This window comes from Acomys minous (genome assembly GCF_964271855.1).
Source record: "Acomys minous genome assembly, chromosome: 10".
Lineage (NCBI taxonomy): Eukaryota > Metazoa > Chordata > Mammalia > Rodentia > Muridae > Acomys > Acomys minous.
The window spans coordinates 64321603-64348908 of NC_140491.1; the positions used below are offsets into that span (position 1 = coordinate 64321603).

A 27306-nucleotide genomic window follows, 5' to 3' on the forward strand; every position below is an offset into this window, starting at 1 on the left:
GTGCACCTGCGGGCCTTTCGGCTGGTGCTGGTCCCCTCTAGACTCCTGCAGCTGGATGACTTGACAGTGTGTCCAGACAGGTTCAAGCTGGGTCCCACATTTGGACAGGGTCACTGCAAATCTGCCAGATGCTTGTCTTTATTTCCATGTGAGCACATGATTTTCTCATCATTTGGGAAAAAACTTTGAAATCATACACAAAGTGTCCATTTTTCTAACATTTGTGTATGTACAAGTACAGATGTGTATTAGCATATGTACATATATATGCATGACCCTGTGTGTCCAATGCGGGTGCACATGCAATATATGTATGTATGTATGAGTGTATGTATGTCTATGTACACGTAGGCACATGCATATGTTTTGTGTATCCATGTCAATTTATCTGTGTGTATGTTTATGTGTACCCATCTGTACATATGTATGGTAAGTGTACATGTATGTTGTGTGCATATGTGAGTCATTACATGTATGTATGCACATGTTAGGGTGTTGAAGTGTCATTTTCACATTGTGTAAGCGTGTGCCTTGCTGTGGGATAGCAGAAAGGCATGGAGCTCCTGGTGGCTGCGGCTGCCTTTCCCCGAGCCTCCCTTTTGTTGCTTCAACCCAGTGTGTTCAAAGCAGTGGAGACTGAAAACGAGAATCACTCCTATTCGTCCATGTGTTCAGTAAGCATTTCCTGAGCATCTGCTATGTCTGGGGTCTGGGGCCCCGAAGGTGAGACCATAAATAAACAAGGCATCGCGATAGGACAGTTGCACGGCCATAGCTTGAGGCCAGGACATTTTTGAGGAGGGAAAGATCACATGCTTCTGAGCTCTACGAAAGTAGGCAAGATGAGCTGAGTGGTAGACACCTCTGAGGCAGGTCCAGAGGTGAGGGAGAGCTCCCTAGGTTGTGTTAGGCTCGAGTGAGTATGTTAAAAACTGGGAGACTGAGAGACCTTGAAATTGAATTAAACAGGTAACTTTGGTTTTTCATTTTTTTTTACTTGGCAGACAGTGGGAAAGCTTTTGACTATTTTGGGTAAATATGTATTCTGAAAATATATTCCAGAAATAACAGGGTTAGCAGTATCGTGCCCACACTTTTCCCCCTTGTAATTCTCCCTGGGGCCCAGCAAGATTAACAAGTGTGCACGAGGCCCAACTAGAACTCCCTCTTTTCTAGAAGAAAACTGGGCGTGACGTGAAACTCATGGGACTGAGGGGGGAGCAGCACAGGAGAAAGAAGCGTCAGCGGTGGCCAGAGGGGGCCATGGCTGCGAGGGGGCCTTTGGCTGGACCATCAAATTCCAGGGACCGGCAGTGTGTCCAGGGAGCTACTGCGAGGCCCGTAGACGTGTGCTTCTGAGTAGGGTGGGTGAGGTGTATCATGGTAGTGAGTGAGAGCCAGGGTTCCAGGGAGACCTGTGGAAAAGGCACAGAGAGCAAGAGCAGGGGCCCAGTTCGGTTGAGACCGGCCAGTGACGGGGCTTGTGGTGGGACTGTGGGTGCTGATGTTTCTCCTGACAGACATTGCTCTGATTGTTTCCTGCCTGCCTTCACCTCCTGTAGGGATTATCTCGGGCTGTCACTTTCTGGGGAGCATTAGACTCCAGGTCCCAATAGGAAGTAGCGTGTTTAGCTGTGCCCCTCACCTCCACCTCACAGCTCATCTTCCATTGCAGACTGGGTGGGCGGGCGGGCCAGACTCCATCATGCCTTGTTGCCATAACCTGTGACATTTTCTTTCCAGTTGCCGGATTCATTATAAGGATATGTACAGTTTGTTGCGTTGTATTGCGCCACCCGTTGGCTTAGGAAAGAACTGCCCTCGTAGGTTGGCCTACAAGGTTTGCAACTTCAGAGCCTCCATCTGGCATACCTCCCTGCCCGAATCGCAAACACTGCACACACTCCCTGCCTGACTTGGGAATGACAACACCTCACCTTCTCTTTCCTCTGTCCTGCCCTGCCCTGCATTCCAGCATCCTGGATGCTTTGGTTCCCTGTCTTATCTCCCCAAGCCCTTCCAGCTAGCTGGAGGCAGGCAGCCTTCAAGACAGTGCCCAAGGAGTTTTCCGGCCTGGCTAGGCCGGGTCAGCCAGGACCAGCTGGCTGGGCGTGGGGGGGAGGGGTGAGGTTGTGGGGGTCGGGGATGTGGGTGAGACAGGCCCTGCCTTTACCAAGGAAGCAGCCACCACACCCAGCATTTCCATAGGCTCTTACAAATGGGCTGATGGTCAGACAGGCCAGAGGCTGAGAGCCCAGAGGAAAAGTATGTATGTGGCGCAAATAAACAAGTAGCAGTTGTCCCTGTGGGTCAGAAGACGCTCTCAGGTCCCCTGGGGGAGGGAAGAGCAGGAACAAGAAAGGGGAGCCCGCCTGCGTCGCTTCAGGACTGATGTGCTCAGTTCAGGGAGAAAACCCCTGGCCTGAAACTGTGAGCGGAGGGCAGGGTCCGGGCAGATGTGCCCTCTGGAGAAAGGCTGGACTCTGCTGTGTCTCTGAGACCCCAAGCCCACAGGCAGGTGTTCTGGAATAGAGGGAGGCCCCAGCCTCTTGACTTGGGAAGATGCTACATCAGCCCCAAGATGCTGCCCCGAGCGAGTCCTTGGGTTCTAGGCCCCCCCCCTTCCCGCAAGGGGCACATCCGGCCTATTGGTCCCAACCTGTGCTGTCAGAGGCACCAGTGGCACCAGGCCACAGCTTACTCAGCTCCTCCCTTCCCGCAGTCTCCTTCCTATCCAGCCCTGACCTCAGCAGCGGCCCTGCCCTGGGCTGGCCTCGGGCGTCTCTGGGCTTGGAGCTGACTTGCCCTGTCGTTAACTTTAGTCTTCTAAGAGCTTTGGGACTCCTCTACTTTCCTAGTCTGTTGTAGATTTTTCTCCACTGTAGCCTCTGGCCTTATTTGGAAGCAAATCTGATCTGCTCACTGAGGCAGGAGAGATGCTGCTGTTGTGGTTGTGCTGTTGTGCGGCAGCAGTCCCATTTCCACACAGCCTGGCCAGTGCTTCCTGCTTGGTGAACCGGCTCTTTCTGATTCGGCCTTGTCTGCGGTTCTAAAAGAATAAAGTCAGAAATGCATAACCCAAAGCCGCCCCGATGCAGCCCTTCCTCACCCCTTCATGTTCATTAGCTCAGATGTCACCCCTGCCCGCTGCCCTGCATTGGGCTGCTATGAGGAGGTGAGGCTGGGGGTGGGGGCAAGCAAGGGTCAAGTCAAGCAGAGATTCCCTCATTTTACTTGTTTTGGTTTGGGGCATTTACCCGACACTTTGGTTAACTGAATCTGTTTTCTTGTCTGCTTCCTCCCCTGCCCGCTCCCTGCTCCACCCCTCCTGCCGTGCGCCTCTCCTGTGGACCACCCCACTATGCCTGGCCTCTGGAACGGGTTTCCAGTGGGCGCATCAGTTACAATGACATGTTTGAGATGCTGAAACACATGTCCCCACCTCTGGGCTTGGGGAAGAAATGCCCGGCTCGAGTTGCATACAAGGTAGACCTTGACCCTGCACTGATCCTGCACCCAACCCAGGAGCTGTCTGTGCTTGGCTGGGCCCACCTGGGCCCTGTGCAGCCCACAGAGCACTCATGGGCTCTCACCTGCTTTCTTAGGATTTGTCTGGCTGTCTGGCTGTACCTGGCTGCCTTACCGCTGCTCCCTTTACCACCCTGAAACCCTTTTCTCTCATCCTTAACAGAGGGACATGTCTCTGCACTAACCCCTGATGTCCCCACCTGGCTTTCCTACCATGACATCCTTGAGAAGCTCAGGACAACAGGGCCAGAGTCGACTCCACCCCACCCCGCCCTGCCTGTCCTTTCCCCTGCCTTCCCAAGACCGAGAGGACCGACAAAACAATGTTTTTGGACAGAGGGTGCTTTATTCTGGGCTTGGGACTACCCGGCTGCCCTGCCCCCTGTGCTCCTGTCATGGGTGGTCATCAAGTCTTAAAGGTCTGGCCTTGGGGTTCATGCGGGGCCTGCAGGGCTCTGCTGCTTACCTCCTGCCCTACCCTTCCGCCCTCCGACTGAGCTCAGCCGTTTAGGGACCCATGCCCAGCTGCAGTCTTCGAGGGCTTCCTAGGCTGCCCAGCGGGAAGGGCGCCTTGTTGAAAAGGGATGTGTGTTTAGATTCCCTTGGATGAGGGGGTCCCAGCTTCAGGGGTTCAGGGGTCATGAGAGACTGCGTCACGAGGGAGGAAGTGAGCGAGGGCACCTGGCCTGGTCACAGGCTTATTCCACCTGCAGTGTTACTTCAGCCCTCCCAGCCCCTGCTGCTCCCCGTTAAACACTGCCAGCTGTGTTTGCCTCCGTCTGAGGGAGCTTCCTGCCAGCTCCTCCCTCCTTGGTTCACCGTGCTCTGTCCATATTCTGTCTCTGTCCCCCATCCTAGGTTTTTGTCTGCCACTTCATTCAGTGTAGTCTGTGGGAACCAAACAGCTCTCCTTGCACTCACACATGCCTCCGGGTTCTTCCTGCCTCTCTCTGCCCCCTACTAGCATGTGTGTGGAAACTGCAGAAGCCCTGCATGCGTGCATGTCTCTATCCGCAGGAGGGCGAGCTCTGTCCCTATGACACCCAGCTGGCCAGAAAGGCTGTGTTGTCCTTTCTAGCCATGCCTAAGGATCCTGAGGTTTAGGGTATAACCATACCAAGGGACCCTTCAGGGTAGGTTGCAGATGGCTTGGGGCAAGGTGGGGAGGGCCCAAGAGATGCTTATTTCCTGGAGCTTATTTGCCCAAGCCTTGCCACTTTGCTTCTCCGAGGTTCTATCTCTCTCTGCCCTCCACGACTAGGGGCAAAGCGGTGGGAGTGCCTGTGAGGGTAACCCTTGGTGTCCTGGACAGATCTCCCCCTCTTAGAAATAGTCTGCTTGCTCTTCTTTCATTCCCATCCTGACTCCCCTCCTTGGAAGAGGAATTCCTTGGCCTCTCATACTGCCATCGGTGCTGGTCTGCAGGGATGCCATACTCTGGGAAGCAGGTGTTTCCTGGTGTGTGACACATGTGACATGTGAGGTCCTGGTCCTGTAATTGGATGTGCCCAGTGGGGCTTTGCCAGCATTCATAGGACAAGAGCCTACCTCCTGTTTTCTGCACCCCTGTGCCCCCTCCATCACAGTGAAGATACAGAACTTGGGGGCAAGGACTAGGGGCTGGGCTGTGTGGCCCCCCCCCAAAGAAGGGTGCTTGCCCCAGGGAGGAACTCGTACCTGTATAGAGGACACAGTGGGTTACATTATGTTCCTGGGGTGTTCCTTGGCCAGCTGAGTGTTTCTCAGATGCACCTGAGACCTGTACCCTCCTTGAGGCCTCAGATGTTCCTGCAGCTGCTGAGTCTACGCGGACGGTTGATTCAGACACCTCCCTGTTTCCAGATGTTTTGTCTCTGAAAACCGAGGAAGGAAAGGGAGCTGGCCACTCAGATGGCAGCAGGGTGAGCCTGGGCTTGGATGCAGTGCCCTGTGCTCTGGCCCCTCGAAGGTCTCTAAAGGCTCTTCTTGATGCATTCACCTACCAGGGTGTCTGACTTCAAGTATCATCAAGCACATCTTCCTGGACCCTGTTTTGTGGTTAAGGCCTGAGGTAAAGCAAAGATACCTCTCTTGAGAAGTGCCCCACCGGGACGGGACCTCAGAGAGGCCTCTCGGCTGCTGTCCCTTGCCCAGATGTCCCAGTTGCAGATAGAGAAGGGCGGGTAATCAACGTCACAGGACAGGGTCCTCATCTGTTCTCTAGGCTGTCCCACGGAGTTACACTCTGCCTCAGATCCTTCTTCCTCAGCCACGGATCACACCCCCTCGCGGCATTCACAGCCAGAGGGCGGGATGCAGGCTCCTGGCCCGGCTTTGGCTCCAGGTTTTAGTGGGATTTCGACTCTTCTCTAGCCAGGAGAATCTCAGCTCGGATGAGAGCGGGGTCTGGGAGGACAGAATGCTGGCAAAGCTCCCACCAGCCCAGCCTTCTTGGACCAGGAACCTGCCGGGACCACTCTCAGGAAGCCAAGCCAAGCTCCAGAGCCCAAACACTAATTCTAGGGTGGGAATGACAGTGACACGCTTGGCCCTGATCTGCCTCTACTTATCCCCAGCGCCTGGTTCGCATGAACATGCCTATATCCAATGAGGATATGACGGTGCACTTCACATCCACACTAATGGCCCTCATCCGGACGGCACTGGAGATCAAGCTGGCCCCAGGTGAGTCAGGCGGCCTCGGGAAAGGGAGGGCACTGGCAGCCAGTCCTCAGCAAGTTTACTGCCAGCCTTGGGTAACTAGCAAGACCTGTTTCAGAGTAAAACAAGACTCTCTCTCTCTCTCTCTCTCTCTCTCTCTCTCTCTCTCTCTCTCTCTCAAATAATCTACTCAGGCATGTAAAGAAGAAGTTAAAGGGATGGGCTCTGTCTGGGGTACAACTGGATAGATTTACCTGCTAGGCACTGAGTATTCCCTTGATAGTTGTGTTAGCACTATACTGACCTCATATTTAAGGAGGAAGCCAACACACCGAAATGCAATCCCTTGTTCTAGGTCATTCCATCCAGCAACCATAGCCTGGTCCAGTCATGTTACAGGCAGCATGTGCCGTCTTCTCCTTCCTTTCCCTTCCCCTCTACCAGGGGGACCCTGCACGCCATCGCTCTCTGTCTCTCTCACCCTAGTTGCACCCCTTGCTTCTTGCTTTGTTGGTTTTCTCTTTTGGGGGTTACTTGTGCCCCCTGTGTGAACACACTCTCACCATTCCTCTCTTTAAACGGTTTTGTTTCTTACCCCTCCATTGATGCTCCTCTTTTTCTTCCTTCATAGGACCCAGCTACTTGAGAGACGAGTCTCTGCTGATTTCTCTTTGCTAGTTTTCAGTTAGGCAGTTTTCGGTCTTTGCCCTGTTTGTAGCCTTCCTCAGATTCTACTTCCTGTGTAATTGTTTGTTTGTTTTTGGCTTCTCTGGCCCTCCCACTTCTGAATTACGGGTGTGCCTCAGAGCATCCTTTTTTTGCCACTTTTCCTATTCCTTGTGTATATATTGAACACTAATCTTACCAAGTTCATGTACACACATTAAATTCTAATCTTACCCATCTCTTCTTGTTCATATGTTGAATTCTAATCTTGTGTCTTCAGTCCAGATAAAAATAGCACAAGTTATTTGATCTTTGCCCAGAGGCTCTGCAGGAATCCCCCACTGGCTTGTCTCGACCTCAATGCCAGGTGATTCCAAACCCTACCCTGGCGCCAACATTAGGAACTCTTTTTGTTTGGTTTGGTTTTTTTTATTTGTTTGGTTTGGTTTTTCAAGACAGGGTTTCTCTGTGTAGCCCTGGCTATCCTGGAACTGGCTCTGTACACCAGGCTGGCCTCGAACTCACAGCGATCCGCCTACCGCTGCCTCCCCAGTGCTGGGATTAAAGGCGTGCGCCACCACCACCACCTGGCTTATTTGTAGGAACTTTGTTCTTTTTGCTCCCTTGACCCAAACCTCGGAGTTAGCCCTGATTCTAGCATTTCTGATTCATGTCTGATTTACCTTTCCACGCTGACCTCAAAATGCACCCAGAATGTAGTCACCGCTCTGCCCCGCCTGCCCTCTGCTCTCGTTGCTTTGCTGCTGTAGTCCCCAGCTGCTCTGCAGCTGCCCAACCCTTCAGGCTGCCTTCAGCCTCATGACCAGAGTGGCCAGGTTAAACAGCAACAACAGGGATATTGGCAAACCGCCAGCTAGACCAATCAAGAAGAAAGAAGATGCAGATCCCAAAGCAAAGAGCAGAAGAGGTATGTCACTGCAGGCCCTGTTGACAGTAAAAGAGTAAGCATCGATTGTGTCAGTGACTACAGCATCTTAGGGGAGGTGACTGTCAACTACCAAACACATTCAAGAGATAAGCTCGGGGCTAAGGGAATCCTCACTTGATAAAGCCAGAATTCACATTAAAAATGCCAGGCATAGTGGTGTGTGCTTGTAATTCCAGTGCCAGTGATGTGGGAACAGGCAGAGAGTTCTTGGGGTTTCTGGATAAGCTTAATTTGTGGGCTTCCAGCTCTTGAAGATGACGCCCAAGGTTTTTCCTCTGGCCTCACACAAGCAACAGCATACAGGCATACATGCAACCCACACATAGGCACACATGAGTGAAAATAGGAGATAACCTTAGGAGTACTGTATCTCTTAGGTAATTTGATAGCAAACAGCCTTCCAAGAGAAAACTCCAGGCCTAAAGGGCTTTGTTGATGAAGCCTACAAAACATGTCAGTGAATACAAACTACTGAGACTTTAACAGAGTAAAAAAAAAAAAAAAAAAAAAAAAAAAATATATATATATATATATATATATATATATATATATATATATATATATATATATATAGAGAGAGAGAGAGAGAGAGAGAGAGAGGAGATCCAAGGAGAACAGAACAACTGACATCATGCGGTGGACCCCAAAATCCCAAACGGCTGTCTTTCCCAGATTCAACAAGATCCCACAGCATGGAAAATCTCTGGTCCAACCCCAGATCACCCAGCTAAACACTGGGAAAAACTCCCAGGGTCCCCTCCAATGTGGCCTCAGCTTCAGGCCTTATGAACCCAGGAGGTACAGCATCAACCTTGGGTGACCTTTGTCACTAAGGGAAGACTTTCCAGATACTGCACCTTGCAGGCCCCCACTTCAGACCCTCCTGTGAAGAGGTTACCTTCTGGGACAGGGACACACAGCTCATACCTCAGGTGCCCACTATCACCACCATGCTGTGGAGACTCTCTGGGTACTGTGTCTTGGCCACAAACTTGGACCCTCCAGTGAAATGATTACCTTCCGGGAAGGGGACACAAAGCTACTACCACAGTTGCACACACTCACCACCAGGCAGCGGAGATTTTCAAGGTACCACAACATCAACCCTTCCCATGGAGAAATGGATACCTTCTGACACCCAAGCAGGCAGATCCAACTGCGTGTTCCCCAACTCAGTAAGTACAGTGACTGGGCACATTGACTGAGAACAGTGTCTGGGCAGTGGGACCTCATCAACCTTGGAGCAAGAAAGCCAGTAGCAAGGCAGCCATCTCCCTTTGCAAAAGGAGGGTCCCAGAGTCCTGAGAAGAAGCCCAGTTGACCCCCAGGATCATACAGCTGAGGTGAGGCCCTGGCAAATCTCTGATAACCACTGGCCAATCTGAGACCATTACCAACAATCTGAGGAGGACACCTTCAGCAACATCCAGCTTCCTGCCCAGGGCTCTTCCTGTATCCACTGAGAACTCCGGGGAGCAACGGGATCTACCAGCCAACACCATAGACAACCAGATGGCTAAAGGCCAGCATAAAAACACAATCAACAAAAACCAAAGCAATATGGGATCTTCAGAGCATAGTTATACTATGGCAAGCAGCCCTGGGTCCTCTAACACAACTGAAGCACAAGAAAATGACATTAAATCTATGCTTGTGAAAATGGTAATAGAAGAAATAATGAAAATTCTTAAGTACAAGAAAGACACAAGCAAACAGTTTGAGGCCTTTAGAGAGGGAATGCATAAATCAATGTTAGAATTTCAGGAAAATACAAGCAGGTGAAGGAATTGAACAAATCACATAAGGAAATAGAAGAAAATAAAAACAGATGAATGAAATCAATAAAATGGATCAAGACCTGAAGGTGGAATTGGAAATAATAAAGAAAGCACAAGCTGAGGAAATTCTGGAGAGAGAGAACTTAGGGAAGAAAAAAGGAACTACAGAGGTAAGGGTCGCCAACAGAATACAAGAGATGGAGGAAAACATCTCAATGTAGAAGATACGATGGAAGAAATTGATGCATCCAATAAAGAAAATGTTGAAGCTAAAAAATTCCTGACACAAAACATCCAGGAAATCAAGGACACCATGAAAAGACGAAACCTAAGAATTATAGGAATCGAAGAGTCCCAGCTCCAAGGCTCAGAAATGTCTTCACCAAAATCATAGAAGAAAATATCCCTAATCTCAAGAAAGAAATGCCTATAAACATACAAGAGGCTTACAGAACAACAAAGAGGTTATACCAGAAAAGAAAATACTCCCACAACATAATAATCAAAACACTAAATGTGTAGAACAAAGGGGAAAAAATACTAAAAGCTGTAAAGGAAAAAGGCCAAGTAACATATAATGACAAACCTATCAGAATCACACCTAACTTCTCAGCAGGGACAATAAAAGCCAGAAGGACCAGGACAGGCATCTTGTAAATCCTAATAGACCATAGATGCCAGTCCAGACTACTATACCCAGCAAAACTTTCAATCACCATAGACAGAGAAAATTAGATATTCCATCATAGAACCAAATTTAAACAACATCTGTGTTCAAACCCAGCACTACAGAAGAATCTAGAAGAAAATCTCCCACCCGAGGAGGTAAACTACACCACCACAAAAGCCACAGGATATAAATAACTTCACTACAGCAAAACCAAAGCACACAAACACAGTTCCAGAATTGACACCAAAATTAAAGATTATAAGAGTAACTAGTCACTAATATCTCTCAACATCAATGATCTCAACTCTCTAATAAAAAACACAGACTAACAGAATGGATTCATAAATAGGACCCATCATTCTGTTGCACACAAGAAACACAGTCAACTACAAAGATGGACATTACCTCAGAGTAAAGGGCTGGAAAGAGGTTTTCCAAGCAAATGGACCTGAGAGCAAGCTGGAGTAGCCATTCTAATACAATAGACCTTCAACTAAAATTAGTCAAAAGAGATGAAGAGGAACACTTCATACTCATCAAAGGAAAATTCCACCTAGAAAACATCTCAATTTTGAACATCTATGCCCCAAATACAAGGGCACCTACATTTGTAAAAGAAACAAACATTACTAAAGCTTAAGTCACACCAAACCCCACACATTAATAGTGGGAGACTTCAACACCCACCTCTCACCAGTGGACAGATAATTGAGACAGAAACTAAATGGAGAAATAATGAAATTTAACAGATGTCATGAATCAAATGGACCTAACAGACATCTACCGAACTTTTCACCCAAGCACAAAAGAATATACCTTCTCAGCACCTCATGGAACCTTCTCTAATATTGACCATATAGTCAGTCACAAAGCAAGCCTCAACAAATACGAGAAAATTGAAATAATCCTTTGTATTTTATCAGACCACCATGGACTAACGCTGAACTTTAACAACAATAAAATAACAAAAAGTCTACACACACATGGAAACTGAACAATGCTTTACTCAACAACTGGGTCAGGGGTGAAATAAAGAAATTAAAGACTTCCTAAAATTCAATGAAAATTAAGGCACAACATACCCAAACCTATGGGACACAATGAAAGCAGGGCTAAGTGGAAAGTTTATGGCACTAAGTGCCTTCATAAAGAAAGTGGAGGCATCTCATGCAAGCAACTTAGTGGAACACCTGAAAGCCATAGGAACAAAAAGAAGCAGACACACCCAAGTATAGTAGATGGCTGTAACTAATCAAACTCAGGGCTGAAATCAATAAATTAAAAACAAAGAAAACAAAAGAATCAACAAAACCAAGAGTTGAGAAAAATCAACAAGATAGACAAACCGTTAGCCAAAGGGAGAGTACACAAATCAACAAAATCAGAAATGAAAACAGAGACATGAAGACAGATACCGAGGAAATCCAAAGAATCATTAGGTCTTACTTTGAAAGCCTATATGCCATAAAATTTGAAAATCTAAATGATATGGACAAATTTCCTGATAAATTCCACTTAACCAAAGTTGAATCAAGATCAGATAAACAAGTCAAACTGTCCTATATCCCCTAAAGAAATGGAAGCAGTCATCCCAACCAAAAAAAGCCCAGGGCCAGATGGATTCAGCACAGAATTCTACCAGACCTTCAAAGAAGAGCTAATACTAATACTCCTCAAACCATTCCATAAAATAGAAACTGAAGGAACTCTACCAAACTCATTCTATGAAGCCACAGTTACTTTGATACCTAAGCCATACAAAGACCCAACAAAGAAAGAGAATTTCAGACCAATTTCACTCATGAACATTGATGCAAAAACACTCAATAAAATACTTGAAAACTGAATCCAAGAACACATCAAAATATCATCCGCCATGACCAGGCATGCAGGGGCGGTCCAATATACAGAAATCCGTCAGTGTAATCAACCATATAAACAAACTGAAAGGAAAAAAAAAACACATGCTCATCTCCTTAGATGCCAAAACAAAACAAAAAAAATTTTTTTTGACAAAATCCCACATCCATTCATGTTAAAAGCCTTGGAGAGATCAAGGATACAAGGCACATACCTAAACATAGTAAAGACAATATACAGCAAGCCTATAGCCAACATCAAACTAAACAGAGAGAAATTTAAATAAATCCACTGAAATCAAGGACAGGACGAAGCTGTCCATTCTTACCATATCTCCTCAATATAGTACTTGAAGATTCTAGCTAGAGCAATAACACAACTAAAGGAGATCAAGGGGATCCACATTGGAAAGGAGGAAGTCAAAGCATCACTATTCATGGATGATATGATAGTATATATAAGTGATAAACACTTTTATCAAGGTGGCTGGATAAAAAATCAACTAAAAAAAATCAGTAGCCCTCCTGTATACAGGTGACAAACAGGCTGGGAAATAAATTAGGGAACCTACACGCTTCACAGTAGCCACAAATATAAAGTATCTTGGTGTAACTCTATCCAAGCAAGTGCAAGACTTATATGAAAAAAATCTTCAAGTCTCTGAAGAAGGAAATTAATTAAGTTATCAGAAGATGAAAAGATCTCCCATGCTCACTGATTGGGAGGATGAACATAGTAAAAATGTCCATCTTACTACCAAAAGAAATATACAGATTCAGTGCAGTCCCTATCAAAATATCTACACAATCCTTTATAGTCCTTGAAAGATCAATTCTCAACTTCATATGAAAAAAAAAACCCCAGAATATCTAAAACAATCCTGTACAATAAAAGACCTTCTGAAGGACTCTTCATCCCTGATCTTAAGCTGTGTTATAGAGCAACAGTAATAAAAATGACATGGTGGTACTGGCATACACATAGGCTGACTAATCAATGGAGTCGAATCGAAGACCCAGAAATAAATCCAAACACCTATGGACATTTGATTTTTGACAAAGCCAAAACTATACAATGGAAAAAATAACATCTTTAACAAATAGTGCTGGTCTAATTGGATGTCTACATGTAGAAAAATGCAAATAGATCCATATTTATCACACTGCACAAAACTTAAAGTCCAAAATGGATTAAGGACCTCAATATAAAACCAGAGACACTAAATCTGTTAGAAGAAAAAGTGAGGAAGAGCCTTGAACTCATTGGCACAGGAGACAACTTCCTGTACAGAACACCAACAGCCCAGGCTCTAAGATCAACAGTTAATAAATGGGACCTCATGAGGCTGAGAAGCTTCAGTAATGCAAAAGACACTGTCAAGAGAACAAAATGACAGCCTACAGACTGGGAAAAGATCTTCACCAACCCTACATCTGACAAAGAGCTAATATCCAAAATATATAAAGAATTCAAGAAATTAAACACCACCAAAACCAATTAACCCAATTAAGAAATGGGTTACAGAACTCAACAGAGAATTCTCAACAGAGGAATATCAAATGGCTGAGAAACACTTAAAGAAATGGTCTGTGTCCCTAGTCATCAGGGAAATGCCACTCAAAATGACTCTGAGAGTCCATCTTACACCCATCAGAATGGCTAAGATCAAAAACTCAAGTGACAGCACATGCTGGCAAGGATGTGGAGAAAGGGGGACACTCCTCCATTGCTGGTGGGAGTGCAAACTTGTACGACCACTTTGGAAATCAATCTGGTGCTTTCTCAGAAAATTGGGAATAGTTCTACCTCAAGACCCAGCTATGCCACTCCGGAGCAGATACCTGAAAGATGCCCCACCGTACAACACCAGCATTTGCTCAACCATATTCATAGCAGCTTTATTCATAATAGCCAGAATCTGAAAACAACCTAGATGCCCCTCAACTAAAGAAACTGTGGGGCATTTACACAGTGGAATACTATATAGTTATCAAAACCAAGGAAATCTTCAAATTTGCAGGCAAATGGATGGAACTAGAAAAGATCATCCTGAGTGAGGTAACCCAGACCCAGAAAGACATGCATGGTGTATACTCACTGATAAGTGGGAATTAGCCCACCATGGATGTCCTCTGAGAGACTCCACCCAGTGGGGGTTAGGATACTGGGACTCACAGCCAGAGTCTGGGTGGAGTGCTGAGAGTTGTATGGAAGAGTGGGGGTGCGGTAGGATCTAGCGGGGTCAGGAGCCCCACAGGGGAGGCCATCAAGGTGGTGGATCTGGACGGGGGTGGGGGGGGGCTGCACAAACTGATACATCAACCAAGGACACTGCATGCAGAGTATCTAGACCCCCTGTTCAGACGTAGCCGATGGACAGCCCATTCTCCATGTGTTGGGGGGGGGGATGGGGAGAGACATGAACTCTGGTGCCCCATATTTGATCACTGTCTCTTGATGGGACAGTCTTGCAGGCACACAGAGGAAGGGGATGCAGGCTATCCTGACGAGACCTGGTAGACTGTGATCAGGCAGTAGGGGAGGGGTGCCCCTCCGATTAGAGCTATAGGGGAGGGGAAGAGGATGGAAGAGGAGGGGGGTAACAGAAAGATAAGAGTGAGGGTATAACAATGGGGATGTAATGTCAAAAAATAATAATTAATTTAAAAAGAGGGAGTATTTCTCACGTTACTTTAAATGTACTTTATTTTGATATAAGAAACAAAGATATGACAGGAAATAAGGCAGTCTTCCTTTATAACGTTCTCCAGTATAATTTCAGTGAACTGACTCTAGACATAAAATCTTCAGGGCAGTTTTACCAAACCGAATCCACCAGTACATAAAAGAGGATGATATATGCTGCCGCTGTTGAGGGTTAGCCCAGCAGTGGAAGGCTGGCCTGGCATTGTAAAGCTCAGTCAGTGTTACTTACTGGGTCAAGCAATGATAGAAACCAAGTGACATCCCCACAGCCACACAGGAAAAAGAGTGTGCCAAACGCCAGCACTCACCCGTGCTAAGAATCCTTCCATGTGGAGCTTGAATTAATGTATGATAAAGGCTGTCTGTGAAAAAACGCAGCTAGTTAATACTTGGCATAGGAACGTTTGAGCTAAGGCAGCAGCGGTGGCGGCGGCAGTGCACTGTCAGCACTCATTTTCAGGCATGTACCTGAGGCCCTAGCCATTCTCAGAGAGAAACAAGAGCAAGAAGTGATGGAAGAGGAGGAAAATAGAAGCAAAATATGTTTAAATTTAAAAATTGCTTTAAATAATAAAAAAGCAAGAAATGAAAAAATGAAAGTGTGCGCTCAGAGTTGATACCGTCTGTGCAAAATTTCCAGTCTGGGTTGTTGTTGTTGTTGGTTTTGTTTTTTTGTTTTTTTGTTTTTGAGACAGGGTTTCTCCATGTAGCCTTGGCTGTCCTAGACTCACTTTGTAGACCAGGCTGGCCTCGAACTCACAGAGATCTGCCTGCCTCAGCCTCCCAGTAGGCGTGTGCCGTTGAAGCTGACAGGTATACCATCTGGCATACAGAAGCATTTGCGTCTCCCTGTACTCCTAATTGACAATAGAGAAGCGCAATGTTTTCTTGCAAACGTTCCTTGGAAATAAGCACAGCAGTGTTTCCTATTGTGGGTACCGAGCTTGATTCTGTGAGCTTATCGGAAGAACCAAAGAAGAGCTGAGCAGCCTGCACTTGCGAGTGTGCTGTGCGTAGGCTCCATCAGCCTTAGACTCCCCCTAATCATCAGGCTGAGTGCCGTCCAGACAACCCCAACAGATAAACCAACTCTAAAATGTATGGAGGAATGCAAACAAACCTGAATAGTAGTTTAAAAAGAAAAAGAGCAAGGTTAGGAAGCAGGCCCTTCCCAAGTAGTTTTCCATGAAGTTATGTTGGCCAAGATGGGTGTGGCTGAGAGAAACCCACATACAGACAGCCAACTGATTTTCTGCAGTGCTGCAAAGGCAACTGATATGGAAAAGATACTATCTCGAAGAAGCAGTGATGTTAAAATTCAGACAGCTATTTGCAAAAGGCAAGAATTTTTTTACTTATTCAGTTTAGAATGCATACTAATTTTCTTGTTGCTATGACAAAAGGCAACATTAAAAAGGAAGGGCTTATAGGTGGCGCACGCCTTTGATCCCAGCACTCGGGAGGCAGAGGCAGGCAGATCTCTATGAGTTCGAGGCCAGCCTGGTCTACAAAGTGCAAAGGGCTACACAGAGCAACCCTGTTTGGGAAAGCTCCCCACGCCCAAAGGAAGAATTTATTTTAGCTGACCATCTGGGGGATTTATCCACTGTGGTGGGGAAGTATTGTGGGAGGTCAGCTCTTCCTGAGTCAGGGAGCAGAGAGGAATGCTGAGACCTTCAGTTCCCATCCCTTTCTTTTGAGCCCAGGACTGCAGCCATACCTTGGTGCTGCCTGCGTTTAGGATACATCTTCCCCCTTACTTAAACTTCTTTGATGACACCTTCATAAACATGCAATTCTAAATTCTGTCAAGATGAAACATCACCAGAGAGCTGGCCCAAAATTCCGCAGACTGGATAGCTTGCCCAGGAAATAAATTTCTCAGAGTTTTGGCGACTATCAAGTCCAGTACCGAGGTGCTGCAGGGTGAGCTTTTTCTGAGGTCTCTTCTTGCTGTGGTTTTTCACTGTCTTTCTGTTGAGGACACAAGGTGAGAGGGTGGGTGAGATTTCTGCTATCTTCTCAAAAGGGCACTTTTAGCCTTTAATTCATTCAGTGATAACCCTCTTCTAGGCTTTTCCACAGTCGTTGTTTCTTAAGACTTCTGTGTAGCAAGGGGGAAAGCCTTTCTATATGTGCCGTGTAACCTCCTACAAAATTTAACTCAAAATGGGTCATAGATACAGTTTTAAAATGAAAAAAAAAAAACCTCTAGAGGAAAAAAAAAGTTGGCAACTGAGTAAAGAGAGACTTCTTTGTAGAAAGGTGCACCAAAGTGGATTGGTTAAGTGTGCTTACTACCCTGCCAGAGTATCAGAGCTTGGATCCTAGGAAGAGACTCACAAGTAGGATCTGGTACCATGGGAAACCCCTACAATCACACATACAACACACATAGGTATATACATACATAAGATAAATGCATGAACCATACAGGAAAAACTGGTAAGTCAAACTTCATCAAAATAAAACGTTCACTCTCCCCAAGATATTTAAGGTGCCTGGGTTATATATAGCTCTGTTGTAGAACATTTACAGACCCTGGATTTTTATCCTAGGCACACATGCACATGTGCACATGTGCACACACATACACATACTCTCACACACCCTTACTCTCACACACACACACACACACACACACACACACACACACACAGTTGTATTGCCTCCAGAACTACTCGGCAGGAAGGTCTGTAAGCAGCCTGCAGGTCTGTGTGCCTGTCTTTCCGTGGCATGTGTCTCCCCACACACTGTCTCCCGCTCCACCTGAATGAGAGCCTGCAGGATTGCTGCTGCTGCTGCTGCTGCTGCTGCTGCTGCTGCTGCTGCTGCTGACATCTGTCTTCCCTTTCCTTCTTGTCCTGCCCCCAGCAGGGACAAAGCAGCACCAGTGTGATGCTCAGCTGAGAAAGGAGATCTCTTCTGTGTGGGCTAATCTGCCCCAGAAGACGCTGGACTTACTGGTACCACCCCACAAACGTAAGTGGGGGAGGGAAAGGGTACCCTCTGGGCCCACCTTCCCTGTTTCCTCAAGGGCTATGAGAGCATAGCCAGGGACTGTGTTGCCTTGGTGCTTCCCGCCCTCCCACCTCATCCCCCTGTAGCCGTGCTGGGTAGCCCAGGAGTCGTGAGATCTGATCGGGGTCTCCCACTTTGAGGATATGCCTCACAACATTTAAAAAAAATGCAAGAGGGTACCCTAGTATGGGCACAAAAAGAGGAGGTGCTTAATTCTGAGGGCCTCCTGGGCCCCCAGGACACAGGACTAGTTAGATGTGCAGAGTGAGACTCGCTCCTGTAGCTGAGCCCCGTCTGGAGCCATCCAGCTCAGTGCGTTTCCAGGAGACCACGTAGGGCTGAGGGAAAGATGCTGCCTCCTTATCTGGCTAAATTTTCTGTGGCTTCTTCATGCTGTCTGCCCTCCAAACCTTTCCTCCTGTGTCTTCTCTTTGCCTCTCCCCTCAGCTGATGAGATGACAGTGGGGAAAGTCTATGCGGCTCTGATGATATTTGACTTCTACAAGCAGAACAAAACCACCAGAGATCAGACTCATCAAGCGCCTGGAGGCCTCTCCCAGGTACCGCTGCGGGAGACCTACAGCTGAACAAGGCTCCCGTGGCCGCGGAAGACTCACACACAGGGACAGACCAAAGAGATACATGCTGATAGCCCAGTGTTGCGGTTATCTTTGCTCGTGGTTATGTGGGAGGCGGGAGGTACATCTTCCTGGTGTGTCACTTCCGTGTCTTCAGGGATTACCACGTGGAGGGGCTGCAGCTGACCCTGGGTTGGATTCCAGGCGGCCGTCCCTGTGAACTGAAGAGGAGGTGGATGATGGATTCTGTAATATGAGCACTTAAATGGGGGGAAAACTGAGGAGACACTCCAGGGGTCCCCCAGCCTGCCTTGTTCTGTTTGCACGGTCCTCTTGGAAAGCGAGGCAAGATCCAGGAAAGCAAAAGGTTCCGTGCTGCGGAAGCAGGAGCCAGCCCACACTGTTCTGAGCAGACACTGGGCTCTGTTACACGCTGTAACAGGCTGAGGTCCTCGGGCACAGGGCTCTTCTCTGTTGTCCTTTGCAGATGGGCCCTGTGTCCCTGTTCCACCCTCTGAAGGCCACCCTGGAGCAGACACAGCCTGCCGTGCTGCGAGGAGCTCGCGTGTTCCTTCGGCAGAAGAGTGCCGCTTCCCTCAGCAATGGCGGGGCCATGTGAGTGCCGGTGGGGAGAGCTCAAGGGCAGTGGGGGTGGGGGGCTGGTGTCTGTGACCACACACTACCTGGTTCTGAGTGCCTTCTGGCCTCTACCTCACCACCTGAGCATAGGAGGTCCTCAGGCCCATCCCACTTCCGGGCCTGAGCTCTGGAGCAGCTCCATGTCTGCCTCCACCCGTAGGTGCACACCGACATTTGAAAGTTGGTGTGCATTGCTGCTGCCAGGGTTTTCTACCTGCTGGTTTCTGCGGTGGGCCCTGAGGTTAGCTTCATGGCACCAAGTAGACAGCACTGAAATGGGGGTGGATGGCTGTGTCACTCCTGAGGTGACAGCCACAGCATGTACCCCTCTCTTCTAGGGTCTGCTGTCACTGGCTTCTAATTTCTGTGGGCTCCTAAGACACTGCTTCTTCCTGAGCTCTCAGATGTCTAAACAGTTCTCAAATTCATAGACAATTATGATTCTGACCTTCCTGTTTCCTCTGAACCATTTTCCTCCCCATTTCTCATTTTGGTTTTGATTTTTGAGGCATTTACTTTCATAAACAAATTGGCCTGGGCCTCTTGTTTCACTTTACTTTTGGACAGTGTTTCTTTTCTTTTCTTTTTAAAAGATTTATGTATGTATGTATGTATGTATGTATGTATGTATGTATGTATGTATACATTGCTTTGCCTGCTTGTACCCCTGCAGACCAGAAGAGGGCATCAGATCACATTATAGATGGTTGTGAGCCACCATGCGGTTGCTGGGAATTGAACTCAGGACCTTTGGAAGAGCAGTCAGTGCTCTTAACCACTGAGCCATTTCTCCAGCACAGACAGTGTTTCTTGATATGAGTTCAAAGAGTTAGAAACTGAGGGTCACGTTTCTCACCTGAGGCTGTGGACAGACTCTGGGAGGGGCTTATTCCACACTGGAGGCCAGGCTCTTTCAGCTTTTCTGGATAGCCGGCTGCCAGGCATGCCCATCTTTCCTTATCAGGTGGCTCCAAGAGACTTGCATCTCATGTTGGCCCTGAAAATGGCAAGAGACCAGTGTGCAGACCTTGTTTGGACCTCTGCTTCCGTCTGTCAGGCGGTACCGCTATCAGCATTGCAGAGCCAGGCCCACGTTCATGATGTGGGCATGTGGAGAACAGTGCAGAGGGGAACCCTGTCGGCACACACTGGTAGAAGTAGCTCCAAGTTGAAGAAGTCCACCCTAAGGCCTGCCACACAGAGCCCTGCAAACACCCTCACTTACACACTTTCCCCTGCACAAGTTGCTTAGGGTCCCACTTGTGCGTTTAAAATTAAACATGCTCTGAGCGTATGTATAAGACTGTGAGAGGGAATGTGTGCACGTATGTGAGATGTGTGTAGATGTGTAGGTGAGAGGGGTACGCGTGACGTGTTCTATAGAATGTGTGGTCTCTTTGATTTGATCCAGGCTTCCAGGAGGAAGAAAGATCCAGGTACTTTGAAGATTATAACCGCTGCATAAAGCCATTAAGGGTTTCACAGAACATCAGTGTCTCAGTTGGGGTTTTGTTGCTGTGAAAAGACGTCATGACCACAGCGACTCTTATGAAGGAAAACACTAAATTGGGGCTGGCTTACAGTTCAGAGGTTTAGTCCATTATCATCATGGCGGGAAGCATGGCGGCGTGCAGGCAGACAGGGTGCTGGAGAGTTAGCTAACATGTATACATCTGGGTTGGCAGGCAGCAGGAAGAAAGAGAATGCCACTGGGCCTGGCTTGAGCTTCTAAAACCTCAAAGCCCACCCACACTGACACACTTCCTCCAAGTTACTTCAACAAGGCCACTCCCTATGAGTTTATGGAGGCCATTTCCTTTCAAACCACTAGTCAGAGAACACGCTGTCCCATTGTTCCAGCAATGGAGGATCTGAGCTATGCTGTGACCTCAGGACTGGCAGTGCGCCAGGGTTTAGCCTGGCTGCTGCACCCCTCCCCCCCCTCCCCCCACCCCCAGCTAGAGCCCATCCTGGGGCTTGCTTCAACTGGGTGAGTCTTGTTTAAAATGCCCGGCAAGGACAGGTCTGACTGACTGTCCAAGTGTGCTGTGTGTTCAGGAGTCTGGCCCCATGCTGACTGTGACAGCACATCGCTCAACCTGTATGGTGCAAATGTCCTGATTGCAGCAGGTCGGCCTGGGAAGAACCAGTGCTGTGTGGGGGTCTTACCCTGAACATGAATACTTCTGGCACCATGAGGAGCGGGCATGGTGTGAGGAGCAGGTGGTGAGGTGAGGAGCAGGTGGTGAGGTGAGGAGCAGGTGAGGTGAGGGTCAGGTGGTGAGGTGAGGAGCAGGTGAGGTGAGGAGCAGGTGAGGTGAGGAGCAGGTGAGGTGAGGAGCAGGTGAGGTGAGGAGCAGGTGAGGTGAGGGTCAGGTGGTGAGGTGAGGAGCAGGTGAGGTGAGGAGCAGGTGAGGTGAGGAGCAGGTGAGGTGAGGGTCAGGTGGTGAGGTGAGGAGCAGGTGAGGTGAGGAGCAGGTGAGGTGAGGAGCAGGTGGTGAGGTGAGGAGCAGGTGAGATGAGGAGCAGGTGAGGTGAGGAGCAGGTGAGGTGAGGAGCAGGTGGTGAGGTGAGGAGCAGGTGAGGTGAGGAGCAGGTGGTGAGGTGAGGAGCAGGTGAGATGAGGAGCAGGTGAGGTGAGGAGCAGGTGGTGAGGTGAGGAGCAGGTGAGGTGAGGAGCAGGTGGTGAGGTGAGGAGCAGGTGGTGAGGTGAGGAGCAGGTGGTGAGGTGAGGAGCAGGTGGTGAGGTGAGGAGCAGGTGAGGTGAGGAGCAGGTGAGGTGAGGAGCAGGTGAGGTGAGGAGCAGGTGGTGAGGTGAGGAGCAGGTGAGGTGAGGAGCAGGTGGTGAGGTGAGGAGCAGGTGAGGTGAGGAGCAGGTGGTGAGGTGAGGAGCAGGTGAGGTGAGGGGCAGGTGAGGTGAGGAGCAGGTGAGGTGAGGAGCAGGTGAGGTGAGGAGCAGATGGTGAGGTGAGGAGTAGGTGAGGTGAGGAGCAGGTGAGGTGAGGAGCAGGCGGTGAGGAGCAGGTGGTGAGGTGAGGAGCAGGTGGTGAGGTGAGGGGCAGGTGAGGTGAGGAGCAGGTGAGGTGAGAAGCAGGCGAGGTGAGGAGCAGATGGTGAGGTGAGGAGCAGGTGAGGTGAGGAGCAGGTGGTGAGGTGAGGAGCAGGTGGTGAGGTGAGGAGCAGGTGAGGTGAGGAGCAGGTGGTGAGGTGAGGAGCAGGTGAGGTGAGGAGCAGGCGGTGAGGAGCAGGTGGTGAGGTGAGGAGCAGGTGGTGAGGTGAGGGGCAGGTGAGGTGAGGAGCAGGTGAGGTGAGGAGCAGGTGAGGTGAGGAGCAGGTGGTGAGGTGAGGAGCAGGTGAGGTGAGGAGCAGGTGGTGAGGTGAGGAGCAGGTGAGGTGAGGAGCAGGTGGTGAGGTGAGGAGCAGGTGAGGTGAGGAGCAGGTGAGGTGAGGAGCAGGTGAGGTGAGGAGCAGGTGAGGTGAGGAGCAGGTGAGGTGAGGAGCAGATGGTGAGGTGAGGAGCAGGTGAGGTGAGGAGCAGGTGAGGTGAGGGTCAGGTGGTGAGGTGAGGAGCAGGTGAGGTGAGGAGCAGGTGAGGTGAGGAGCAGGTGAGGTGAGGAGCAGGTGAGGTGAGGAGCAGGTGAGGTGAGGGTCAGGTGGTGAGGTGAGGAGCAGGTGAGGTGAGGAGCAGGTGAGGTGAGGAGCAGGTGGTGAGGTGAGGAGCAGGTGAGATGAGGAGCAGGTGAGGTGAGGAGCAGGTGAGGTGAGGAGCAGGTGGTGAGGTGAGGAGCAGGTGAGGTGAGGAGCAGGTGGTGAGGTGAGGAGCAGGTGAGATGAGGAGCAGGTGAGGTGAGGAGCAGGTGAGGTGAGGAGCAGGTGGTGAGGTGAGGAGCAGGTGGTGAGGTGAGGAGCAGGTGGTGAGGTGAGGAGCAGGTGGTGAGGTGAGGAGCAGGTGAGGTGAGGAGCAGGTGAGGTGAGGAGCAGGTGAGGTGAGGAGCAGGTGGTGAGGTGAGGAGCAGGTGAGGTGAGGAGCAGGTGGTGAGGTGAGGAGCAGGTGAGGTGAGGAGCAGGTGGTGAGGTGAGGAGCAGGTGAGGTGAGGGGCAGGTGAGGTGAGGAGTAGGTGAGGTGAGGAGCAGGCGGTGAGGAGCAGGTGGTGAGGTGAGGAGCAGGTGGTGAGGTGAGGGGCAGGTGAGGTGAGGAGCAGGTGAGGTGAGGAGCAGGCGAGGTGAGGAGCAGATGGTGAGGTGAGGAGCAGGTGAGGTGAGGAGCAGGTGAGGTGAGGAGCAGATGGTGAGGTGAGGAGCAGGTGAGGTGAGGAGCAGGTGGTGAGGTGAGGAGCAGGTGGTGAGGTGAGGAGCAGGTGAGGTGAGGAGCAGGTGAGATGAGGAGCAGGTGAGGTGAGGAGCAGGTGGTGAGGTGAGGAGCAGGTGAGGTGAGGAGCAGGCGGTGAGGTGAGGGTCAGGTGGTGAGGTGAGGAGCAGGTGAGGTGAGGAGCAGGTGAGGTGAGGAGCAGGTGAGGTGAGGAGCAGGCGGTGAGGTGAGGAGCAGGTGAGGTGAGGAGCAGGCGGTGAGGTGAGGAGCAGGTGGTGAGGTGAGGAGCAGGTGAGGTGAGGAGCAGGTGGTGAGGTGAGGAGCAGGTGAGGTGAGGAGCAGGTGGTGAGGTGAGGAGCAGGCGGTGAGGTGAGGAGCAGGTGGTGAGGTGAGGAGCAGGTGAGGTGAGGAGCAGGTGAGGTGAGGAGCAGGTGAGGTGAGGAGCAGGTGAGGTGAGGAGCAGGTGAGGTGAGGGTCAGGTGGTGAGGTGAGGAGCAGGTGGTGAGGTGAGGAGCAGGTGAGGTGAGGAGCAGGTGGTGAGGTGAGGAGCAGGTGGTGAGGTGAGGAGCAGGTGAGGTGAGGAGCAGGTGGTGAGGTGAGGAGCAGGTGAGGTGAGGAGCAGGCGGTGAGGTGAGGAGCAGGTGAGGTGAGGAGCAGGCGGTGAGGAGCAGGTGGTGAGGTGAGGAGCAGGTGGTGAGGTGAGGGGCAGGTGAGGTGAGGAGCAGGTGAGGTGAGGAGCAGGTGAGGTGAGGAGCAGGTGGTGAGGTGAGGAGCAGGTGAGGTGAGGAGCAGGTGGTGAGGTGAGGAGCAGGTGAGGTGAGGAGCAGGTGGTGAGGTGAGGAGCAGGTGAGGTGAGGAGCAGGTGAGGTGAGGAGCAGGTGAGGTGAGGAGCAGGTGAGGTGAGGAGCAGGTGAGGTGAGGAGCAGATGGTGAGGTGAGGAGCAGGTGAGGTGAGGAGCAGATGGTGAGGTGAGGAGCAGATGGTGAGGTGAGGAGCAGGTGGTGAGGTGAGGAGCAGGTGGTGAGGTGAGGAGCAGGTGGTGAGGTGAGGAGCAGGTGAGGTGAGGAGCAGGTGAGGTGAGGAGCAGGTGGTGAGGTGAGGAGCAGGTGGTGAGGTGAGGAGCAGGTGGTGAGGTGAGGAGCAGGTGAGGTGAGGAGCAGGTGAGGTGAGGAGCAGGTGAGGTGAGGAGCAGATGGTGAGGTGAGGAGCAGGTGAGGTGAGGAGCAGGTGAGGTGAGGAGCAGATGGTGAGGTGAGGAGCAGGTGAGGTGAGGAGCAGGTGGTGAGGTGAGGAGCAGGTGGTGAGGTGAGGAGCAGGTGAGGTGAGGAGCAGGTGAGGTGAGGAGCAGGTGAGGTGAGGAGCAGGTGGTGAGGTGAGGAGCAGGTGAGGTGAGGAGCAGGCGGTGAGGTGAGGGTCAGGTGGTAAGGTGAGGAGCAGGTGGTGAGGTGAGGAGCAGGTGGTGAGGTGAGGAGCAGGTGAGGTGAGGAGCAGGTGGTGAGGTGAGGAGCAGGTGAGGTGAGGAGCAGGTGGTGAGGTGAGGAGCAGGTGAGGTGAGGAGCAGGTGAGGTGAGGAGCAGGTGAGGTGAGGAGCAGGTGGTGAGGTGAGGAGCAGGTGAGGTGAGGAGCAGGTGAGGTGAGGAGCAGGTGAGGTGAGGAGCAGGTGAGGTGAGGAGCAGGTGGTGAGGTGAGGAGCAGGTGGTGAGGTGAGGAGAGGTGAGGTGAGGGGGGCCGGCAGTGAAGGGAGGAGCAGGCAGTGAGGGGAGGGCAGGTGGTGAGCAGAGGGCATATATAGTCTGATAATTAGGAAGCGGACAGGACAGTCAGCAGGCCCTTCATGGTGGAAGAGCTCCCAGCAAGAAACTCTGGATGAGAGAGGCCCCGGAAGGGTCCAGGAGTTTCTTTACCTGTTGGCTGTTTACTATTCACCACTTTGTAACCGTGCCCCTCCCACCACTGCTTGTGGCGGAGGCTTGATGCCCGCGTCATAGAAGAACTCTCTGATTGCCCCCATACCAGTGAGTGATGGGGCTGGCTTTCCTCGGAATAAGTGTTTCAAGTCCTCAGCTCTGAGAGTACTGTTTAGCTTGGAGCCATGTTGAGTGCATGCTCTGTGATGTGTCTTGGTTTGGGCCATGCTGGAGCTCCTGTGCCTGGATGGCTGGGAGGTCAGGGGGAAGGAGACAGGTCCTTACTGCCACATCTGTGGCTGGTGGAGATCCCCGCGTTAGTAGTGTGCTGCGGACCACAGGTCTCTAACCCTGCAGAACATTTTCTTTTTCTCCAGACAAACCCAGGAAAGCGGCATCAAGGAGTCGCTGTCCTGGGGCACGCAGAGGACCCAGGATGCACTTTATGAGGCCAGAGCACCTCTAGAACGTGGCCATTCTGCAGAGATCCCCGTGGGGCAGCAGGGAACACTGGTGAGTCCTCCCTGGAGGGATTGTATGAGATAGGGACACAGTGTAAGACATATCGGGAGCATGTGTGATGGGGAGCATGTGTGATGGGGAGCATGTGTGATGGGGGCGTGTGAGTCGGGGTGAGAACGTGTGAGATGGGGAGATGAGCCGAGGGTGGGGTCGAGTGTTGTGGGAGTTGGAGGGTTTGGGGCGGGGATTGGGGTGAGATAGCGGTCAGAGGGACCAGGTAGCTCCATGATGTGTAACTTAGGAGGCCGCTGTCCTCTAGGCTGTGGACGTCCAGATGCAGAACATGACGTTGAGAGGACCTGAAGGGGAACCCCAGCCAGGGCTGGAGAGCCAAGGCCGAGCTGCCTCTATGCCGCGCCTGGCGGCGGAAACACAGGTATCGTCTCGGAAGGGCCCGGGCTGTGGAGAGGATGGTGTGCAGACAGAGGCCGGTGCTTGATGAGGAGGCTGGGGTAGAGAGAAGCAGGTGGCACCTGGATCTGGGTTACCTCACTCAGGATGATCATTTCTAGTTCCATCCATTTGTCTGCAAATTTCAGGATTTCCTTGTTTTTAATAGCTGAGTAGTATTCCACAGTGTAAATGCACCAGTTTCTTTATCCATTCTTCGACTGAGGGACATTTAGGCTGTTACCAGTTTCTGGCTATTACAAACAAGGCTGCCATGAACATGGTTGAGCATATGTCCTTGTTGTGTGGTGGAGCATCTTCTGGGTATATTCCAAGGAGTGGAATAGCTCAGTCTTGAGGAAGCCCTATTCCCAGTTTTCTGAGAAAGCATCAGATTGATTTCCAAAGTGGTTGTACTAGTTTGCACTCCCACCAGCAATGGAGGAGTGTTCCCCTTTCTCCACATCCTTGCCAGCATGTGCTGTCATTTGAGTTTTTGATCTTAGCCATTCTGATGGGTATAAGATGGAATCTCAGAGTTGTTTTGATTTTCATTTCTCTGATGACTAAGGACACTGAGCATTTCTTTAAATGTTTCTCAGCCATTCGATATTCATCTGTTGAGAATTCTCTGTTTAGTTCTGAGCCCCATTTCTTAATTGGGTTTGGTGGTATTTAATTTCTTGAGTTTTATACATATTGGATATTAGCTCTTTGTCAGATGTAGGGTTGGTTAAGATCTTTTCCCAGTCTGTAGGCTGTCGCTTTGTTCTGTTGATGGTGTCTTCTGCCTTACAAAAAACCAGAGGCACTAAGTCTGTTAGAAGAAAAGTGGGGAAAAGCCTAGAACTCATTGGCACAGGAGATAACTTCCTGTACAGAACACCAACAGCCCAGGCTCTAAGGTCAATAATTAATAAATGGGACCTCATGAGGTCATGGATATATTTCACGCGCTCTTTATTTTTACCCTTCTCTCCTCCCCACGGGACATCCCTTCCCTTCACATGTCTCTACATGGCTGTAGCCAACAGCGCGCTCCACCCTCTTCTTCTTTCCTTCCGCCTTGCTGTTTCCTCTTCTTCCGTCCTATGACCCCACCCTGTGGTGTCACAGGCTGAGGTACTTCCGTCTCGTGTTTA

At 50.1% G+C, this 27306-nt stretch overlaps 1 protein-coding gene across 8 annotated transcripts in view; it reads left to right on the forward strand.

Annotated features, from left to right (window-relative positions):
* Nucleotides 1–27306, forward strand: part of CACNA1B (calcium voltage-gated channel subunit alpha1 B) — a 181045-nt gene that overhangs the window by 148348 nt on the left and 5391 nt on the right. For all 8 annotated transcript variants that reach the window (XR_014782550.1, XR_014782551.1, XM_084798800.1 and 5 more), the window contains 7 exons: nucleotides 3390–3486; nucleotides 6084–6192; nucleotides 17672–17779; nucleotides 18266–18378; nucleotides 18884–19011; nucleotides 25630–25765; nucleotides 26034–26150. Coding sequence is in view for 6 of the 8 variants with exons in the window: in XM_084798800.1 (XP_084654926.1) it covers nucleotides 3390–3486; nucleotides 6084–6192; nucleotides 17672–17779; nucleotides 18266–18378; nucleotides 18884–19011; nucleotides 25630–25765; nucleotides 26034–26150 (808 nt within the window). In the remaining 2 variants the exon portion in view is untranslated. The remainder of the gene's footprint in view (nucleotides 1–3389; nucleotides 3487–6083; nucleotides 6193–17671; nucleotides 17780–18265; nucleotides 18379–18883; nucleotides 19012–25629; nucleotides 25766–26033; nucleotides 26151–27306) is intronic.